This window comes from Ornithorhynchus anatinus, chromosome 16 (genome assembly GCF_004115215.2).
Source record: "Ornithorhynchus anatinus isolate Pmale09 chromosome 16, mOrnAna1.pri.v4, whole genome shotgun sequence".
NCBI classification, from domain to species: Eukaryota; Metazoa; Chordata; class Mammalia; order Monotremata; family Ornithorhynchidae; genus Ornithorhynchus; species Ornithorhynchus anatinus.
Genome location: NC_041743.1, coordinates 25,982,690 through 25,998,804, shown reverse-complemented (window position 1 = coordinate 25,998,804; position 16,115 = coordinate 25,982,690). Strand labels below are relative to the sequence as shown.

The window sequence follows — 16,115 nt, the reverse complement described above, 5'->3', positions numbered from 1 at the left end:
GGCAGAGCGTGCCTGCGATCATCATTATTATTTATCATTATTATTATGACTCGGTCAGAAGCCCCACCACCAGGCTCGGGGGGGGGGGGGGGCCACCGAGACCCAACAGTGGCCTGGACGCCCCTTGCCCTCCCTCCTTCCGCCCCCCGGCGGACCTGACCTTGTAGTTGGGCAGAGTGTGCCTGTGATTATCACGACTTATTATTATTATTAGTCGGGCGGGGTACCCACCACCACCAGACCGGGGGTGGCCGCCACGACCCCACGGTGTCCCGGACGCTCCCCTCGCTGAGCTGATCTTGTAGTTGGGCAGAGTGTGCCCGCGATCATTATGTATTGTTATTATTCGGTCAGAAGCCCCCCTCCCCCCCACCAGACTGGGGGTGGCCGCCACGACCCCACGGTGTCCCGGCCGCCCCCCGGCCCCGCGCCGACCTGATCTTGTAGTTGGGCAGAGTGTGCTTGCGCTTGATGACCTTCTTGAGCTGGTTGACGATGATGGAGGTGAGCTGGGGCATGGGGCGGCCCTCGAACTGCGAGCGCACCTCGAAGTCGATGAGCGGGTCCTCCACGAAGCTGAAGGACCAGTGGGTGAAGGGCAGGCGGGTGAAGACGAGGCGCAGCTTGCCGGCCACCCGGGACAGCTTGACGAACAGGTAGGCGGACTTGCCGAAGACCAGGTCCACGTCGATGGCCAGGTGGAAGCCGCCGGTGTAGTCCAGCTGCACCTCGAAGCTCAGCTCCTCCGGCGGCGGGGCGGCGGGCGGGGGGGGCGGCGAGCCCGGAGGCCAGCCCGGCGGCGGCGGCGGCCAGCCCGGCTCGTCCCCCTCGTCGTCGCCGTCGGGCGCGGCCGCCACGACGGGCCGCAGCAGGCGGACGGTGCGGAGGAGGGGCAGGGCGTCCCCCAGGGACACGTCGCGGAGGCTGAGCCCCTCCAGCAGCCGGCCCGCCGTCTTGGTCTGCAGCAGCTCCTCCAGCTCCACCTTGATCTTCTTGGTCACCCAGTGGCGGACCAGGGCCGTGTCCCGCAGCTCGCGGAAGAGAAAGAGGAACACGGCGTTGAGGAAATAGCAGGTCTCCGGGCCGGGGGCGTCGGCGGCGTCGGCCGGGCCGGGAGCGCCGCCCTCGGGGGCCTCGGCGGCCTCCTCGCCCCCGCCGCCGCCGCCTCCGCCGCCGCCGCCATAGAGGTAGTCCCGCAGGAGGAGGCCCGGGCCCGGCGGGCTGTAGCGGACGCCCCCGCCCGCCGCCGCCTCCCCCGCCGGCGGCTCCGGCTTCCTCCGGTAGAGCACGAGGAACTGGGCGAGCAGCGTGAGGAAGGAGCCGGCCACGGCCGACGCCACGATGAGCAGGAGCAGCCCCATCGCCGTCCTCCGCCCCGGTGCCCGCCGCCCCCGCCCGTCAGGCCGCCGCCCCCATCTCGCGCGGGCGGAGGAGGAGCAGGAGCAAGAGCAAGAGGCGGCGCCGTCCTCCCCCCGTCACCGGCCGCCCGTCGGCCGCCACCCCGCCACCATGGCGGCCGCCCCGCGGGAGCTGAGGCGGCCCGGCCGCGGGAGGCGGAGGGGGGGGGGGGGCGGCGGCGGGAGGACGGCGGCGCGGCCGGGCCCCGCCCACCGGCGCCGCTCATTGGCCGGGCGGCGGCGCGTCATCACGCGCACGGGCTCGCTCCCGCCCGCCAGCGCTCGGCCCCCCCCGCCGCCGGGAGCGCGCGCGCGGCCCCTCCCCTCCCGCGCTACGCAGCGCCCCCCGCGGGGGGCGGGGGAATGACACTCCTGCTGGGATTTCTTCATGATCATGATAATGGGGCTGTTTGCTAAGCGCTTCCTAGGTGCCGAGCGCGGTTAGAAGCGCTGGGGGAGAGGCAAGTAATAGTAATAATAACAATAATAATAATGATGATGATGATGATAATGTGGGTATTTGTTAAGCGCTTACTAGGTGCCGAGCGCTGTTCGAAGCGCTGGGGGAGAGGCAAATAATAGTAATCATGATCATGATGATAATAATAATAATGTGGGTATTTGTTAAGCGCTTACTAGGTGCCGAGCGCTGTTCGAAGCGCTGGGGGAGATGCAAATAATAGTAATAATGATCATGATGATAATAATAATAATGTGGGTATTTGTTAAGCGCTTACTAGGTGCCGAGCGCTGTTCGAAGCGCTGGGGGAGATGCAAATAATAGTAATGATAATAATAATGATGATGATGATCATTATAATGTGGGTATTTGTTAAGCGCTTCCTAGGTGCCGAGCGCTGTTCGAAGCGCTGGGGGAGATGCAAATAATAGTAATGATAATAATGTGGGTATTTGTTAAGCGCTTCCTAGGTGCCGAGCGCTGTTCGAAGCGCTGGGGGAGATATGAATGATAATAATGATAATAATGTGGGTATTTGTTCATTCATTCATTCAATAGTATTTATTGAGCGCCTGCTATGTGCAGAGCACTGTACTGAGCGGTTGGAATGGACAAATCGGTAACAGATACAGTCCCTGCCCTTTGACGGGCTAGCGCTTACTATGCGCCAAGCACTGTTCTCAGCGCTGGGGGAGATACAAGGTAACCAGGTTGTCCCACGTGGGGCTCCCAGCCTTCATCCCTATTTTACAGATGGGGTAACTGAGGCACAGAGAAGTGAAGTGACTTACCCAAGGTCACACAGCTGGCGAGTGGCTGAGGCGGGATGTGAACCCACGACCTCTGGCTCCCGAGCCCGGGCTCTTTCCCCTGAGCCACGCTGCTTCTCTGCGCTTACTCTGTGCAGAGCGCTGTTCTCAGCGTGGCGGAGCTCAGGGGAAAGAGTCCGGGCTCGGGAGTCAGAGGTCCTGGGTTCGAATGCCGGCTCTGCCACCTGGCAGCTGGGGGACTGTGGGCAAGTCACTTCACTTCTCTGGGCCTCAGTGCCCTCCTCTGGAAAATGGGATGAAGGCTGGGAGCCTCACGAGGGACAACTTGATTACCCTGTATCTACCCCAGCGCTGAGAACAGTGTCCTGCACGTAGTGAGCGCTTAACAGATACCAACATTATTATCCCGGCTCTGCCACTCGTCAGCTGTGTGACTGTGGGCAAGTCACTTCACTTCTCTGGGCCTCAGTGACCTCATCTGTAAAATGGGGATGAAGACTGTGAGCCTCACGTGGGACAACCTGATGACCCTGTATCTCCCCCAGCGCTCAGAACAGTGCTCTGCACATAGGAAGCGCTTAACAAATACCAACATTATTATCTGGCAGATCACTGCTCTCCCTATCTTCAAATCTCTCCTGAAAATTTTATCTCCTCCAGGAGGCCTTCCCCATTTCATTTCTCATCTCCCAACTCCACATCCCCCTCCAAATGCCACTTCAACACTTCCCCAGATGTCACTCCCCTCACCTGCCCCACCCCCCCAGAACGTCTCCCCCAATCTACAATTTATTTTAGTGTCCGTCTCCCTGGCTAGACTGTAAATTCCTTGAGGGCAGGGATCATGCCAAGCACTTAGAACAGAAGCAGCGCGGCTCAGTGGCAAGAGCCCGGGCCTGGGAGTCAGAGGTCTTGGGTTCGACTCCCGGCTCGGCCACTTGTCGGCTGTGTGACTGTGGGCGAGTCACTTCACTTCTCGGTGCCTCAGTTCCCTCATCTGTGAAAGGGGGAATTAACTGTGAGCCTCACGTGGGACGACCTGATGACCCCGTATCTACCCCGGCGCTTAGAACAGTGCGCATAGTAAGCGCTTGACAAATACCAACATTATTATTATTATTATTATTCTGCCCAGGACTGCTCAATAAACCCTAGTGCTTGATAGGAGGGAGAGTGCAGAGTGAGTACTTAAAGGCTACGGCCAGGAATTTCTCCTTGATGCAGAGAGGAATAGACAACCATTGGAGGCTTTCGAGAAGTGGGGAAATGTTTTACAGACCAGTGTTTCAAAAAGATTGATCCAGGCAGCAGGGCAGTATGTCTGGAGAGAGGAGGGCCCGGAGGGAGGGATAGAAATGAGAAGGCTGGTACAATAACCAAACCGGGATATTCATTCATCAGACATATTTAATCACCAAATCCTGTCACTTCGACCCTCGTGGTGAAAATTCACCGTCTCCTCTTCATCCAAATTGCTCCTATGATGATCCCACCACTTGGAGAAGCGGCGTGGCTCAGTGGAAAGAGCACGGGCTTTGGAGTCAGAGGTCATGGGTTCGAATCCCAGCTCCGCCACTTGTCAGCTGTGTGACTGTGGGCGAGTCACTTCACTTCTCTGGGCCTCAGTGACCTCATCTGTAAAATGGGGATGAAGACCGTGAGCCCCACGTGGGACAACCTGATTCCCCTATGTCTACCCCAGCGCTTAGAACAGTGCTCGGCACATGGTAAGCGCTTAACAAATACCAGCATTGTTATTATTATTATTATATCCCACCTTGATTACTGCATCGACCCCTCCTCGCTGACCTTCTTGCGTCCTGTCTCTCCTCCTCCAGTCCATTCTTTACTCAGCTGCTTGGATCATTTTTCTAAGAAAAACATTCGATCCATGCCTCCCCACTCCTCGAGAATTTCCGGTGGTTGTCCATCCACCTCTGCCTCAAACGGAAACTCCTTACCGTCGACTTTAAATCGCTCAGTCAACTCTCTTCTACCTTACCTAGCTGATTTCACTCATTCAATTGCATTTATTGAGCGCTTACAGAGCACTGTACTAAGCGCTTGGAAAGTACAATTCAGCACCAAGACCATCCCTGCCCACAACGGGCGTGGCTCAGTGGAAAGAGCACGGGCTTGGGAGTCAGAGGTCATGAGTTCGAATCCCGGCTCTGCCACTTGTCAGCTGTGTGACTGTGCCTCAGTTACCTCATCTGTAAAATGGGGATTAACTGTGAGCCTCACGTGGGACGACCTGATTCCCCTGTATCTACCCCAGCGCTTAGAACAGTGCTCGGCACATAGTAAGCGTTTAACGAATACCAACATTATTATTAATGGGCTCGCAGTCTAGAAGGGGGGGGGGATTGATAGGCATCGAAAGTAAATTGGCATCAGTAGCATCAATATAAATAGAACTATAGATATATACACATCTTTAATATGAATAAACAGAATTATAAATATGTATATATAAAAAGAAGTGCTGTGGGGGTGGGAGTTAGAGCAACAGGAGCGAGTCAAGGAGATGGGGAGGGGAGGGAGAGCAGAGGGAAAGGGGGGCTTTCTACAACCCGGCCCACATGCTTCCCTTTTCTAACACCAACCTACCGACTGTACCTTGCCGCCGAACCCTTTGCCCACATTCTCCCTCAGACCTGAAATTCCCTCCCCCATCTGTTGTATATACAACAGACTCCAACTCTCTCCACCTTCGAAGCTTTATTATAATCCTATTTCTTTCCAGAGGCCATCCCTGACAAGCCTTCATTTTGCTTTCGGGATCTCCTCGTCGCTTCTTCGTTCTTCCGTGGCATCGTTTTTACATTTATCTTCTCTCCAGGAAGGTAATTTGTGTGAAGGAATCATTACCATCGTTGTCTATTTTTCAGACAGCCTTACCGTTGGCCCAGTGGAAAGAGTCCTGCTTTGAGAATCAGGAAATCTGGGTTCTAGTCCTGGTTCTGCTTGTAACCGGCTAATTTGGATAAAACCATACTTTTGTTTTGCCAAGTGCCGTATCTCTATAAGCCTATTTTCTTATCGCATTCTTGCCCCAGCTGGAACAGGACTGGAAAGGGATGGAGCACCGGCCTGGGAGTCAGAAGGACCTGGGTTCTAATCCCAGCTCCTCCACGTGTCAACGGCGTTAACTTGGGCAAGTCACTCCATTTCTCTGCGCCTCCGTTTTCTCATCTGTAAAATTGGGATTAAGAGTGTGAGCTCCTTGTGGGATAGGGACTGGGTCCAACCTGTTTAATTTGTATCTACCCCAGAGCTTAGAGCAGTGCTTGGCACGTAAGTGCTTTACACATACCGTAGTTGTTATTATTCGTGTCAGTGGGGCTGGGCGAGAGAAATCAGAAAGGACTTCACAGCCTGCGGTTCATTAAAAGAGATGAACTACTTTCTTGGAGTCTAAAGGGAAATACAGAAGCAGCATGACTTAGTGGATAGAGCAAGGACTCGGGAGTCAGAAGGCCATGGGTTCTTATCCTAGCTCCGCCACATGTCTGCTCCGTGACCGGGGGCAAGTCACTTCGCTTCTCTGGGCCTCAGTTACCTCATCTGTAAAATGGGGATTAAGCATGTGAGCCCAGTGTGGGATAGGGACTGTACCCCACCTACCTTGTATCTACTCCAGCGCTTAGAACAGTGATTGGCACATAGTAAGTGCCTAACAAGTCCTGTGATAATAAAAATAATAAATATGACTCTTTCTCTGGAGTTGAACACTGTACTAAGTGATTGGGATTGTTCAGTACAACAAACTATCACTTTGAGGACGGGGATGAGCAGATAACCAGACTCTGCTCCCAGAAGAACTCCATTACATCCACCTCCTACCTGGGAAATATGCCATTAACTGGAATGGACTGGAAAAGATAAATAGGACTTTACTTTTTCTCTACAATTCTACAAATAGTTCTACGATTATTTTACTTCTCAGTTCCTCTGAGCAGGTTTTTGTCCCGAAGTCTCAGGACTGAGGAGAAGCAGCGTGGCTCAGTGGAAAGAGCACGGGCTTTGGAGTCAGAGGTCATGGGTTCGAATCCCGGCTCGGCCACTTGTCAGCTGTGTGACTGTGGGCAAGTCACTTCACTTCTCGGTGCCTCAGTGACCTCATCTGTAAAATGGGGATTAAGACTGTGAGCCCCACGTGGGACAACCTGATTCCCCTGTGTCTATCTCAGCGCTCAGAACAGTGCTCTGCACATAGTAAGCGCTCACCAAATACCAACATTATTATTCCTGATGGGAGATTCCATCATGCCATTCCTCGGAAAGATTTCTATCCAAGGCTCAATGTGCATAATTCCATAGAAAATATATATTTGCTAAGTTGGTCTTCTTGGGAAGTTACGATTGCTATTGCTGCAACTCGTGCAAATGATGCTGTCACGTTTTGATAAGGCGGAAAAGATAAACACCACTGGAAAGTTAGTTTTTCAAAAGTACTTACAGAAATTAGCTTCGAAATAAGAAGCACACTTTTTTTAATCAACTGTTTATTGACAACTGTGGATAGTCAATGGCAACCTTAACTGTAGAAGTAAAAATGAAGTCCTATTTCTCTCTCCCTATCCATTCCAGTTAATGGGATATTTTCCAGGTAGGAGATGGATGTAGTGGAGTTCTCCTGGGAGCAGAATCTGGTCATCTGCTCATCTCCATCCTCACTGCGCTGGTTTGTTGTATTGAACTCTCTCAATCGCTGAGTTCAGTGCTCTGCACACAGTAAGTGCTCCATAAATACCAGTGGCTCCACTGATTGATATTACCCAACTCCAGGGAAACAAGTAATATTTCCCTTAGTCTCCAAAAACAGTTGTTAATCTCTTTTAATGACCTACAGCCTACGAAATCCTTTCTGATTCATGCCTTGCTCAGCCCTTAATCGTGCGGATTGACATATAAATGGCCATGTCTCTTCTTTCATGTTTTCAAAGAGCTTGCCGATAGGAGACCCTCATAAAAAGACTAGAAAGCAACGCAGTGCAGATTCTGAATTTCAGGCCTGACATTTTGAAGTTTGAAACTATGTAGAGCGCAGATCATTTAGAAGGCAGAAGCGTGTTCCTTTCGGAAAACTCTCGACTGACCTATCGACGTGACATATGCGTCATTGAAACTGAGCTGCTCGGCCAGTCTTCTTGGAGTATATCCATTTCAAGCACAGAGGTAGATGAATATCATATGATAGGTGGGATAAATTACACCTATTCAACCCAGGGCTACTGTTCTAACAACAACTAGAAAGAGAGACAGTTACTAGGAGAATTTCATTACAGGACTTTCTGGGAACTAAATATACTGACGGGAGCAAAAAGAGACAGTCATTTGAGTCCGGTACAATGTGTGCAGTAGGTCTATGAATAGGAAGCAAAACTACCTGATCTCATTATTTTAGAAAAGATAAATGGGATCAGGTGGCTGTTCTATAGCTTTTTATAGCAAAAGTAATGGAACGAAGTGGAATTCTGGAATTTTTATTGATGCGATTTTTTCAAAACCCTGCATTTTTGAACAGAAGGTGATGGGGCTTTGATTTTAATTAAAACTAGTAGTGATTTCTATTTCATTCCAACAGGTACATTTTCAGTCAGCAGCCAAGTCAAAATGTGCAATCTTCCCATGCACCCCAATTTACTTTGAAATAGAAGAGCAAATTTTATCCTGTTGAATCGATCAATGGTATTTACTGAGCGCTATGTGCAGAGCGCTGTACTAAGCGCTTAGTAATTTAGTTTCAATCTGTAGATTTGTTTTTTTAAGTAGAAGCCCCTAAAAAGGGAAATTTTGAGGAGTTCAGCTGCGTATAATTTCATAGGCTTAAGTTAATTTTGACAACAAAATTCAATAAACTAGCTACTGTACGTTATTTGGACACCTTGGGTAGGATTGCTTGCAAAATGATCGAGGGCCTGGTGATATATGGAGGGAAGTCATCTTTGCGGCTCCACCACTTGTGTGTTATGTGATCTTGGGCAAGTCGCTTCGCGCCTCTGGGCCTCAGTTACCTCATCTGTAAAACGGGGATTAATTGATTCATTCAATAGTATTTATGGAGCGCTTACTATGTGCAGAGCACTGTACTAAGCTCTTGGAATATACAGTTCGGCAACAGATAGAGACAATCCCTGCCCAATGATGGGCTTAGTAAATGTGGGACAGGGACTGCGTCCAACCCGATTTGTTTGTATCCACCCCATTGCTTAGTACAGTGCCTGGCACATAGTAAGCACTTGATAAATACAATTAGTATTATTATTAGTACATCCCATTTCAATTCACCAAATGATCACTGCTTGGCTAGACTGTAAGCCCCTCGTGGACAGGGAATGTGTCCGCTAACTCTGTTGAATTGTACTCGCCCAAGCGCTTAGTACAGTCCTCTGCACCCAGTAAGTGCTCAATCAATACGTTGATGATATTGTGTTATCATCCAATCTGCTCACGTGTCCTACGCCCCCAAAAACTGTGTTCCAGTTGATATCAGTAAGAGAAGCAGTGGGGCTCAGTGGAAAGAGTCAGATGCTCTGCCATATATAGCTCTGCCACTTTTCTGCTGTGGGAACTTAGGCAAGTCACTTCACTTCTCTAATGCCTCAGTTACCTCATCTGTAAAAGGGGATTAACACAGTGAACCCTATGTGGGATATGGACCGTGATCAACCTGATTTGCTTTTATCTACCTCAGAGCTTAGTAATAGCGCCTGGCACATAGTAAGCACTTAACAGATACCGTAATATTTAAAAAAAAAACTGAGTCGGAAGAATTTCCTGGCATATTCACAGAGCAGATTTAAGGGCCCCTGACTAGTAGGCAAACATGGGAACACGGAATGAGAGGAATAGTTCAGTCCATGTTCCCCCACTCAAGAGCCTTCAGTGACTGCCCATCCACGGCCACATCGAACAGAAACTCCTTACCATCGACTTCAAAGCACTCAATCACCTTGCCCTCTCTTACTTTACCTCAGTGCTCTCTTACTACAATCCAGTCTGCACACTTCACTCCTAACGTCAACTTACTCACCGTACCTCGATCTCATCTATCTCGCCTCCGACCTCTCGCCCACATCCTGCCTCTAGCCTGAAACGCCCTCTTTCTTCATATCCCGCAGACGATCACACTCCCCACCTTCAAAATCTTATTAAAAGCACGTGTTCTTCAAGCGGCCTTTCCCAATTAAGTCCTCATCTCCTCTTATCCTTCTCCCTTCAGTGTCACCCCTGCACTTGGATTCACACCCTTTATTCACCCCTCCCTCAGCCCCACAGTACTTAGGTTGATATCTGTAATTCATTTATTTCTATTAATGTCTGTCTCCTCCTCTAGACTGTAAACTTACTGTGGGCAAGAAACGTTTATCAACTGTTTCTCCAAAGCACTTAGAACAATATTCTGTACACATTAAGCACTCAAAAAATCCAACTGATTGATCGATTGATTAGTAGGATTGGATTTATGTCGGCTTCCCAGGTCCACTCTCCTCAGGGAGCTGTGTAGTGTATTTTAGCAATGCATCATCCATCCAGGTTGCAATCTACTGAACAGCCCGGTGGGCGTTTGGAAGTTATTGCTACCTTAAGGTGACCAACATTTCCAGAGAGTGACTTAAGGCTTCTTTGAGGGTGCCCCTAAGCCTTCATTAAGAGGCACAGTTTAGCTGTGTCTCGTCTACCGTTCTTCCCTTGAAGTAGATACAGGTCTGGTCCAAACCCGCCTCAAGTTTGGCTTTCAGGGTTGGCTCACTGAGATGCTGGGAAAATCCCAGGGAGCCTGTGCCTGTGTGGAGCTATCCATCAATCAATCCATCACTGGTATTTATTGAACGCTTACTGTGCGGAGGGCACTGTACTAAGCACTTGGGAGAGTACAGTATGACAGAGTTGGTAGATATGTTCTCTGCTCTGCTCTGAGCTATCTGCAGACTGTGAAGAGCAGAAGGCATATAGCAACCTGTCATTCGGGAGAATTCCCTCCTCAAACCCTCTCTTCCACACCATGTCCTGCTCTCAAGGCTTAATGATGCTAAGGATTTCCCAGGAACTTTTTGGAATCAGCTCAGTTCTGACTTGGAGATCCCCCAGGCTTCCAAGATGCATTTCCTGGAAGCAAACCTTCCCAGTGTAGGGTCCCTCCAGGGTATTTCAAGTATTCTGGGGCTCTGCTCAACGTCAGAAGTTCTCTTCCATTCAACTGTGCCCCAAAATAACATGCAGACCATCTCCCTCCTCTGTCCCTACTCCTCCTTAATTCCCCCTCTCCATTTGCCCAGATAATTCCCACTCCCTACTTAAGACTGAGCCTCAGGTAGGACAAGGGACTGTGTCCAACCTGATTACCTCGTAATGTCCTACCTGATTACCTACCCCAGCGCTTAGAACAGTACTTGACACATAGTAAGTGCTTAACAAGTACCTTAAAATAAGAAATTTTTAAAAAATAGCACTTGAACCCAAAGAGATCAAGTTGTGGGGTTAAGTATTCCCTTTCCATCCTGTTCTTTCCTGAGAGATTAGAAATATTCAGGGCCTACTTTGGTCATTTCACCACCCTAAGGTAGAGAAAAATTTGTTGCCAGCTTCCTGTCCCGTATGACACCATAAGAATTGTGGTATTTATTAAGCACCGTGTGCCAAACCCTGAGGTAGATACTGTGTTGGCAGATTCTATTATACAGTCTATATCTGTATATATCTGTAATTTATTTATCTATTCACTTATATTAACGTCTGTCTCACCCTCTAGACTGTGAACTTGTTGTGGGCAGGAATGTGTCTCTTTGTTTTTATATTGTACTCTCCCAAGCGCTTAGTACAGTGCTTTGCACACAGTAAGTGCTCAATAAATACAATTGGAAAAAAAAAAGATAGATACAGTCGCTGGCCCACAGAGACACAGTCTAAGAGGGAGGGAGGAAGGGAGAAGGAGTTTTTTAGTTCTCAGTTTACAGATGACGCCACTGAGGCATAGAGAAATTTAGTGACTTACCCAAGGTCACACAGCAGGCAAATTGCGAAGTTGGGTTAAGAAGCCAGGTCCTCTGAGGCCCAGGCCTGTGATCTTTCCCCTGTCACACTGTTTCTCAATAGCGGTGGACCCCCTGCTTAACTCGTATACCTTCTGAAATTGGTCCTGGGAATACTGTGTTGCATTGCCAACACTTCTTATACTGGCCAAAAAATAACAAGAGTCACAAATTTTAAAAAAGAGAAGGGTTAATGGGACTGCAACCAATTACAAAAACAGCGTGATAGAGGAATGTTTATCTGAGTCCGTTAGATTATAAACTCCTTCAAGGCAGTCAGGGACTGTATCTTGTACTTTTTCCTATACGCTCCCGGGAGTCTATTACAGTGTTCCGCACACAGTAGTTAGTCAATACTTATGATGATGAGGATGATTTAGATAGGGTTGGTATTTGTAAAAAAAAAAAAAAATTGAATTCAAGTCTGGGACTGTGAGGTAAATAAATGCAATTTCCCCCACTGTCTAAGAGAAACCTGTGCATTTTTAAGGGGACAGGGATAATTTACACAACTTAATTTTTTATAGTATAGCATCAACTTTAATTAACCTTAAAAGCACATCGTAACAGTATGATGGTAATATTTAAGAGCTTTCTATGTGTCAAGCACTGTCCCAAATTCCGGGGAAGATACAAGATAATTAGATTGGACACAATCCCTGTCTCACACAGGGCTCACAATCTAGAGGAGAGGGAGAGCAGATCTTTAATCCCCATTTTACAGATGCAGAAGCTGAGGCATAGAGAGCTTAAGTGACTTTCCCACGCTCACACAGAGAAGCAGCGTGGCTCAGTGGAAAGAGCACGGGCTTTGGAGTCAGGGGTCATGAGTTCGAATCCCAGCTCAGCCACTTGTCAGCTGTGTGACTGTGGGCAAGTCACTTAATTTCTCTGTGCCTCAGTTCCCTCATCTGTAAAATGGGGATTAAGACTGTGAGCCCCACGTGGGACAACCTGATTCCCCTGTGTCTACCCCAGCGCTTAGAACAGTGCTCTGCACATAGTAAACTACTATGGCAAACTACTGATTCGATATTTTTTCCTAAATCTTCCTTCCCCCTCCTCCGACAAAAACTCTCATTCAACCTCCAGTACATTAAATGATCATACGCGTAAAAGCAGCTTTCCTGAGGTCAAAACAGATCATGTTACTTCCTCTAATGATATTTGGATCAATAAGTCTTAGATGCTCAAACATTTTAGATGTATTTATCACCACTGGCTCATTTCCTGGCTCAGACCAGAATAGCTCTGGACGGTTGAAAACAGTCCAAAGGTGACATAAGTAATCAATCTTGCATTTTTAGAATATATGCCTTTTTATAGTCACTCCAGAAAGTCTTAAAGTAATTATCCATAGATTGATTATTGTCCTGGCTTTTTCACAACATTTGCTTACCAGGTGAAACATTTCTTCCTCTACTTTCTCAAATTACCACTGCAGTGTACAATGAAAAAAATCCCAGAATTTCCTCACTGTCATTTTGCTATTTTGAGGTTTTTGCCCGTGAATTTATAGCCAATCTCTCTTGATTTTCAGAAGTGACTAAATACGGGCTAGCCATGGCCAGGAAGGCCAGGTTTTTATTTCTCATAATAATAACAATAATACTAATAATGGCATTTGTTTAGCGCTTAATATGTATGAAACACTCTTCTAAGCGCTGGTGTAGACCCAAACTAATCAAGTTGGACAAAGTCCATTTGCCGCATAGGATTTATAATCTTAATCCCCACTTTTAGAGATGAAGTACCTGAAAGCCAGAGAAGTCAAGGGACTTGCCAAAGGTCGCATAGAAGACAAGTGCAGGAGCCAAGATTAGGACCCAGGTCCTTTTCTTATGGAGACAAACTTGTTGGGGGAGGGGCAACTCCTGGAAACGTGGAACTTGTCATAAGGTGGATGCACACACAGGGACCAGGAGGTGGAGGGAAACACACACCCACACACACGCACAAAGAAGCAGCGTGACTCTGTGGAAAGAGCCCGGGCTTGGGAGTCAGAGGTCATGGGTTCGAATCCCGGCTCTGCCACTTGTCAGCTGTGTGACTATGGGCAAGTCACTTAACTTCTCTGTGCCTCAGTGACCTCATCTGTAAAATGGGGATTTACTGTGAGCCTCACATGGGACAACCCGATTAACCTGTATCTACCCCAAGGCTTAGAACAGTGCTCTGCACGTAGTCAGCTCTTAACAAATACCAACTTTTTTTTTTTTAATTCAGTAACAGCAAAAGAAGAATCAATCAATTGACCGATCAATCAATTATACATTGAGCATTTACTGAGTGCAGAGGACTGTTCTAAGGCCTTGGAGAATATCAAATGACAGTGTTGGAAGACAGGTTCCCTCCCCGCAAAGAGCTTACAGTCCAGAGGGGGTGTGAAAGCTCGTTGTGGGCAGGGAATGTCACTGTTTATTGTCGTAGTGTACTTTCCCAAGCATTTAGTAGAGCGCTCTGCCCACTGCAAGTGCTCAATAAATACGATTGAATGAAAGTGAGGTTTTTCTTCCTAAAATGTTTTTTCGACAAATAGCTCTGACATATTTTTCTTTCCTGTCCAAAACATTTGAAATACCTCATTTGTTAAACTTTGCCTTAGGAAAGCTTCCAAGGCAAATTGGCTTTTTCAAGCCAAACTCAGCATTACCTGTTCCTTCGGACTCTACGGGGCTATTTCAGAGCTATATTGAATCAACTAAAGATAATTCATCTAGAGCTTGACCACATAGCATACAGAATCAAATTTTTTTCACGACTGCCCTGGAAGTCGTATTCAAGACTAGTCTGTCTTTCATTCCACTCCTCTCTGGAAAAAAAACACATGCAGAAAACTGTTGCATCTTCACTAGCTCCCAGTCAGTCAATCCCAGTCAATAATAATGTTGGTATTTGTTAAGTGCTTACTATATGCAGAGCACTGTTCGAAGTGCTGGGGTAATCAGGTTGTCCCACGTGAGCCTCACAGTTAATCCCCATTTTACAGATGAGGTAACTGAGGCCCAGAGAAGTTAAGTGACAGTGTACTAAGTGCTTGGGAGAGTACCGTAAAATAGAGTTCGTAGACAGGATAAAGTCATAGGTGTCATCTCCTCTGTCCTTGGGGGGTGGGCATAGAACCAAGATGGCGACCTCACCCCTGACCCCCTGCCAGGAAGAGGAGGAAGTTGCTCTCACCATTTTTCTGGTGAGCGGGGGCTAGGCCTGAGGGGTTTCTCTCCCTTCCACTCCAAGCACCCATGAGGAGGAGTCTTTCACCCAGCCACTGACTAACACCCACCTAATCTTCCCAGAAAGCAGGAATCTTTGGGGAATCTGGAGATGGGTGGGTTCAGAGCTCTGGAAATGCTCAGGAAAGGCTTCATTGAGAATGTGCTTTTCAAACTAATAATAATAATAATAATAATGTTGGTATTTGTTAAGCGCTTACTATGTGCCGAGCACTGTTCTAAGCGCTGGGGTAGACACAGGGGAATCAGGTTGTCCCACGTGGGGCTCACAGTCTTAATCCCCATTTTACAGATGAGGTAACTGAGGCACCGAGAAGTGAAGTGACTTGCCCAAAGTCACACAGCTGACAAGTGGCCGAGCCGGGATTCGAACCCATGAACTCTGACTCCAAAGCCCGTGCTCTTTCCACTGAGCCACGCTGCTTCTCTAAACTAAACTTTGAGGAGAAGGGGTGCAGAGAAACTGAAAGTTATGGGGTGAGCAATCATCCCAAATACAAGTTGAGAAGGAATCTGGAGTAATGGATGGTGGGTCGATCACAGGTCTGTTTAGTTTATGAAAGGTGTCGAGAAAGGGGGGGGAGAGAGGAGCAGTATGGAAGTGCATAGAGCATGGGCCTGGGAGTCAGGAGGTCATGGGTTCTAATACCGGCTTCTCCACTTGTCTGCTGAGTGACCTTGGGCAAGTTGCGTCACTTCCCTGGGCCTCAGTTACCTCATCTGTAAAGTGAGGATTGAGACTGTGAGCCCCATGGGGGACAGGGACTGCAACAACCCGATTTGCTTGTATCCTTCCCAGTGCTTATTACAGTGCCTGACAAATACCATAATTATTCCTTATTATAGGAGATAAAGTCCTTCATTTTTGGATGAAATTTATTTTTTATTGGGAATTACTGGATTTTACAGAAAGTAGTATTGGATTTGCCATTCTTCACTTGAAGTTAAGCAAGTCACTTAATTTCTGTGCCTCTAGCCTGTAAGCCCGTTTTGGGCACGGAACATGCCTACCACCTCCGTTGTACTGTACTCTCCCAACTACTTTGTTTAGTACTCTGCACACAGTAAGCACTCAATAAATACCACTTATTGATTCATTACCTCAGTTTCCTCAACTGCAAAATGGGATTCGATACCTGTTCTCCCTCCTACTTAGACTGTGAACCCCATGTGGGACAGGGACTGTATCCGGCCTGATTAGTTTTTATCCACCCAAC

The 16,115-nt window shown here is 48.2% G+C and overlaps 1 protein-coding gene across 3 annotated transcripts in view; it reads right to left on the bottom strand.

Moving 5' to 3' along the window:
- The window catches only part of PDZD8 (PDZ domain containing 8), a 203,782-nt gene that overhangs the window by 64,835 nt on the left and 122,832 nt on the right, over window positions 1–16,115 (bottom strand). For 2 of the 3 annotated variants that reach the window (XM_029080994.2, XM_029080993.2), the window contains exon 5: window positions 436–1,031. In XM_029080994.2, coding sequence (XP_028936827.1) covers window positions 436–1,031 — 596 coding nt within the window. Of the gene's footprint in view, window positions 1–435; window positions 1,511–16,115 lie in introns of those variants that run through there. The other variant, XM_029080991.2, reaches the window with a different exon arrangement.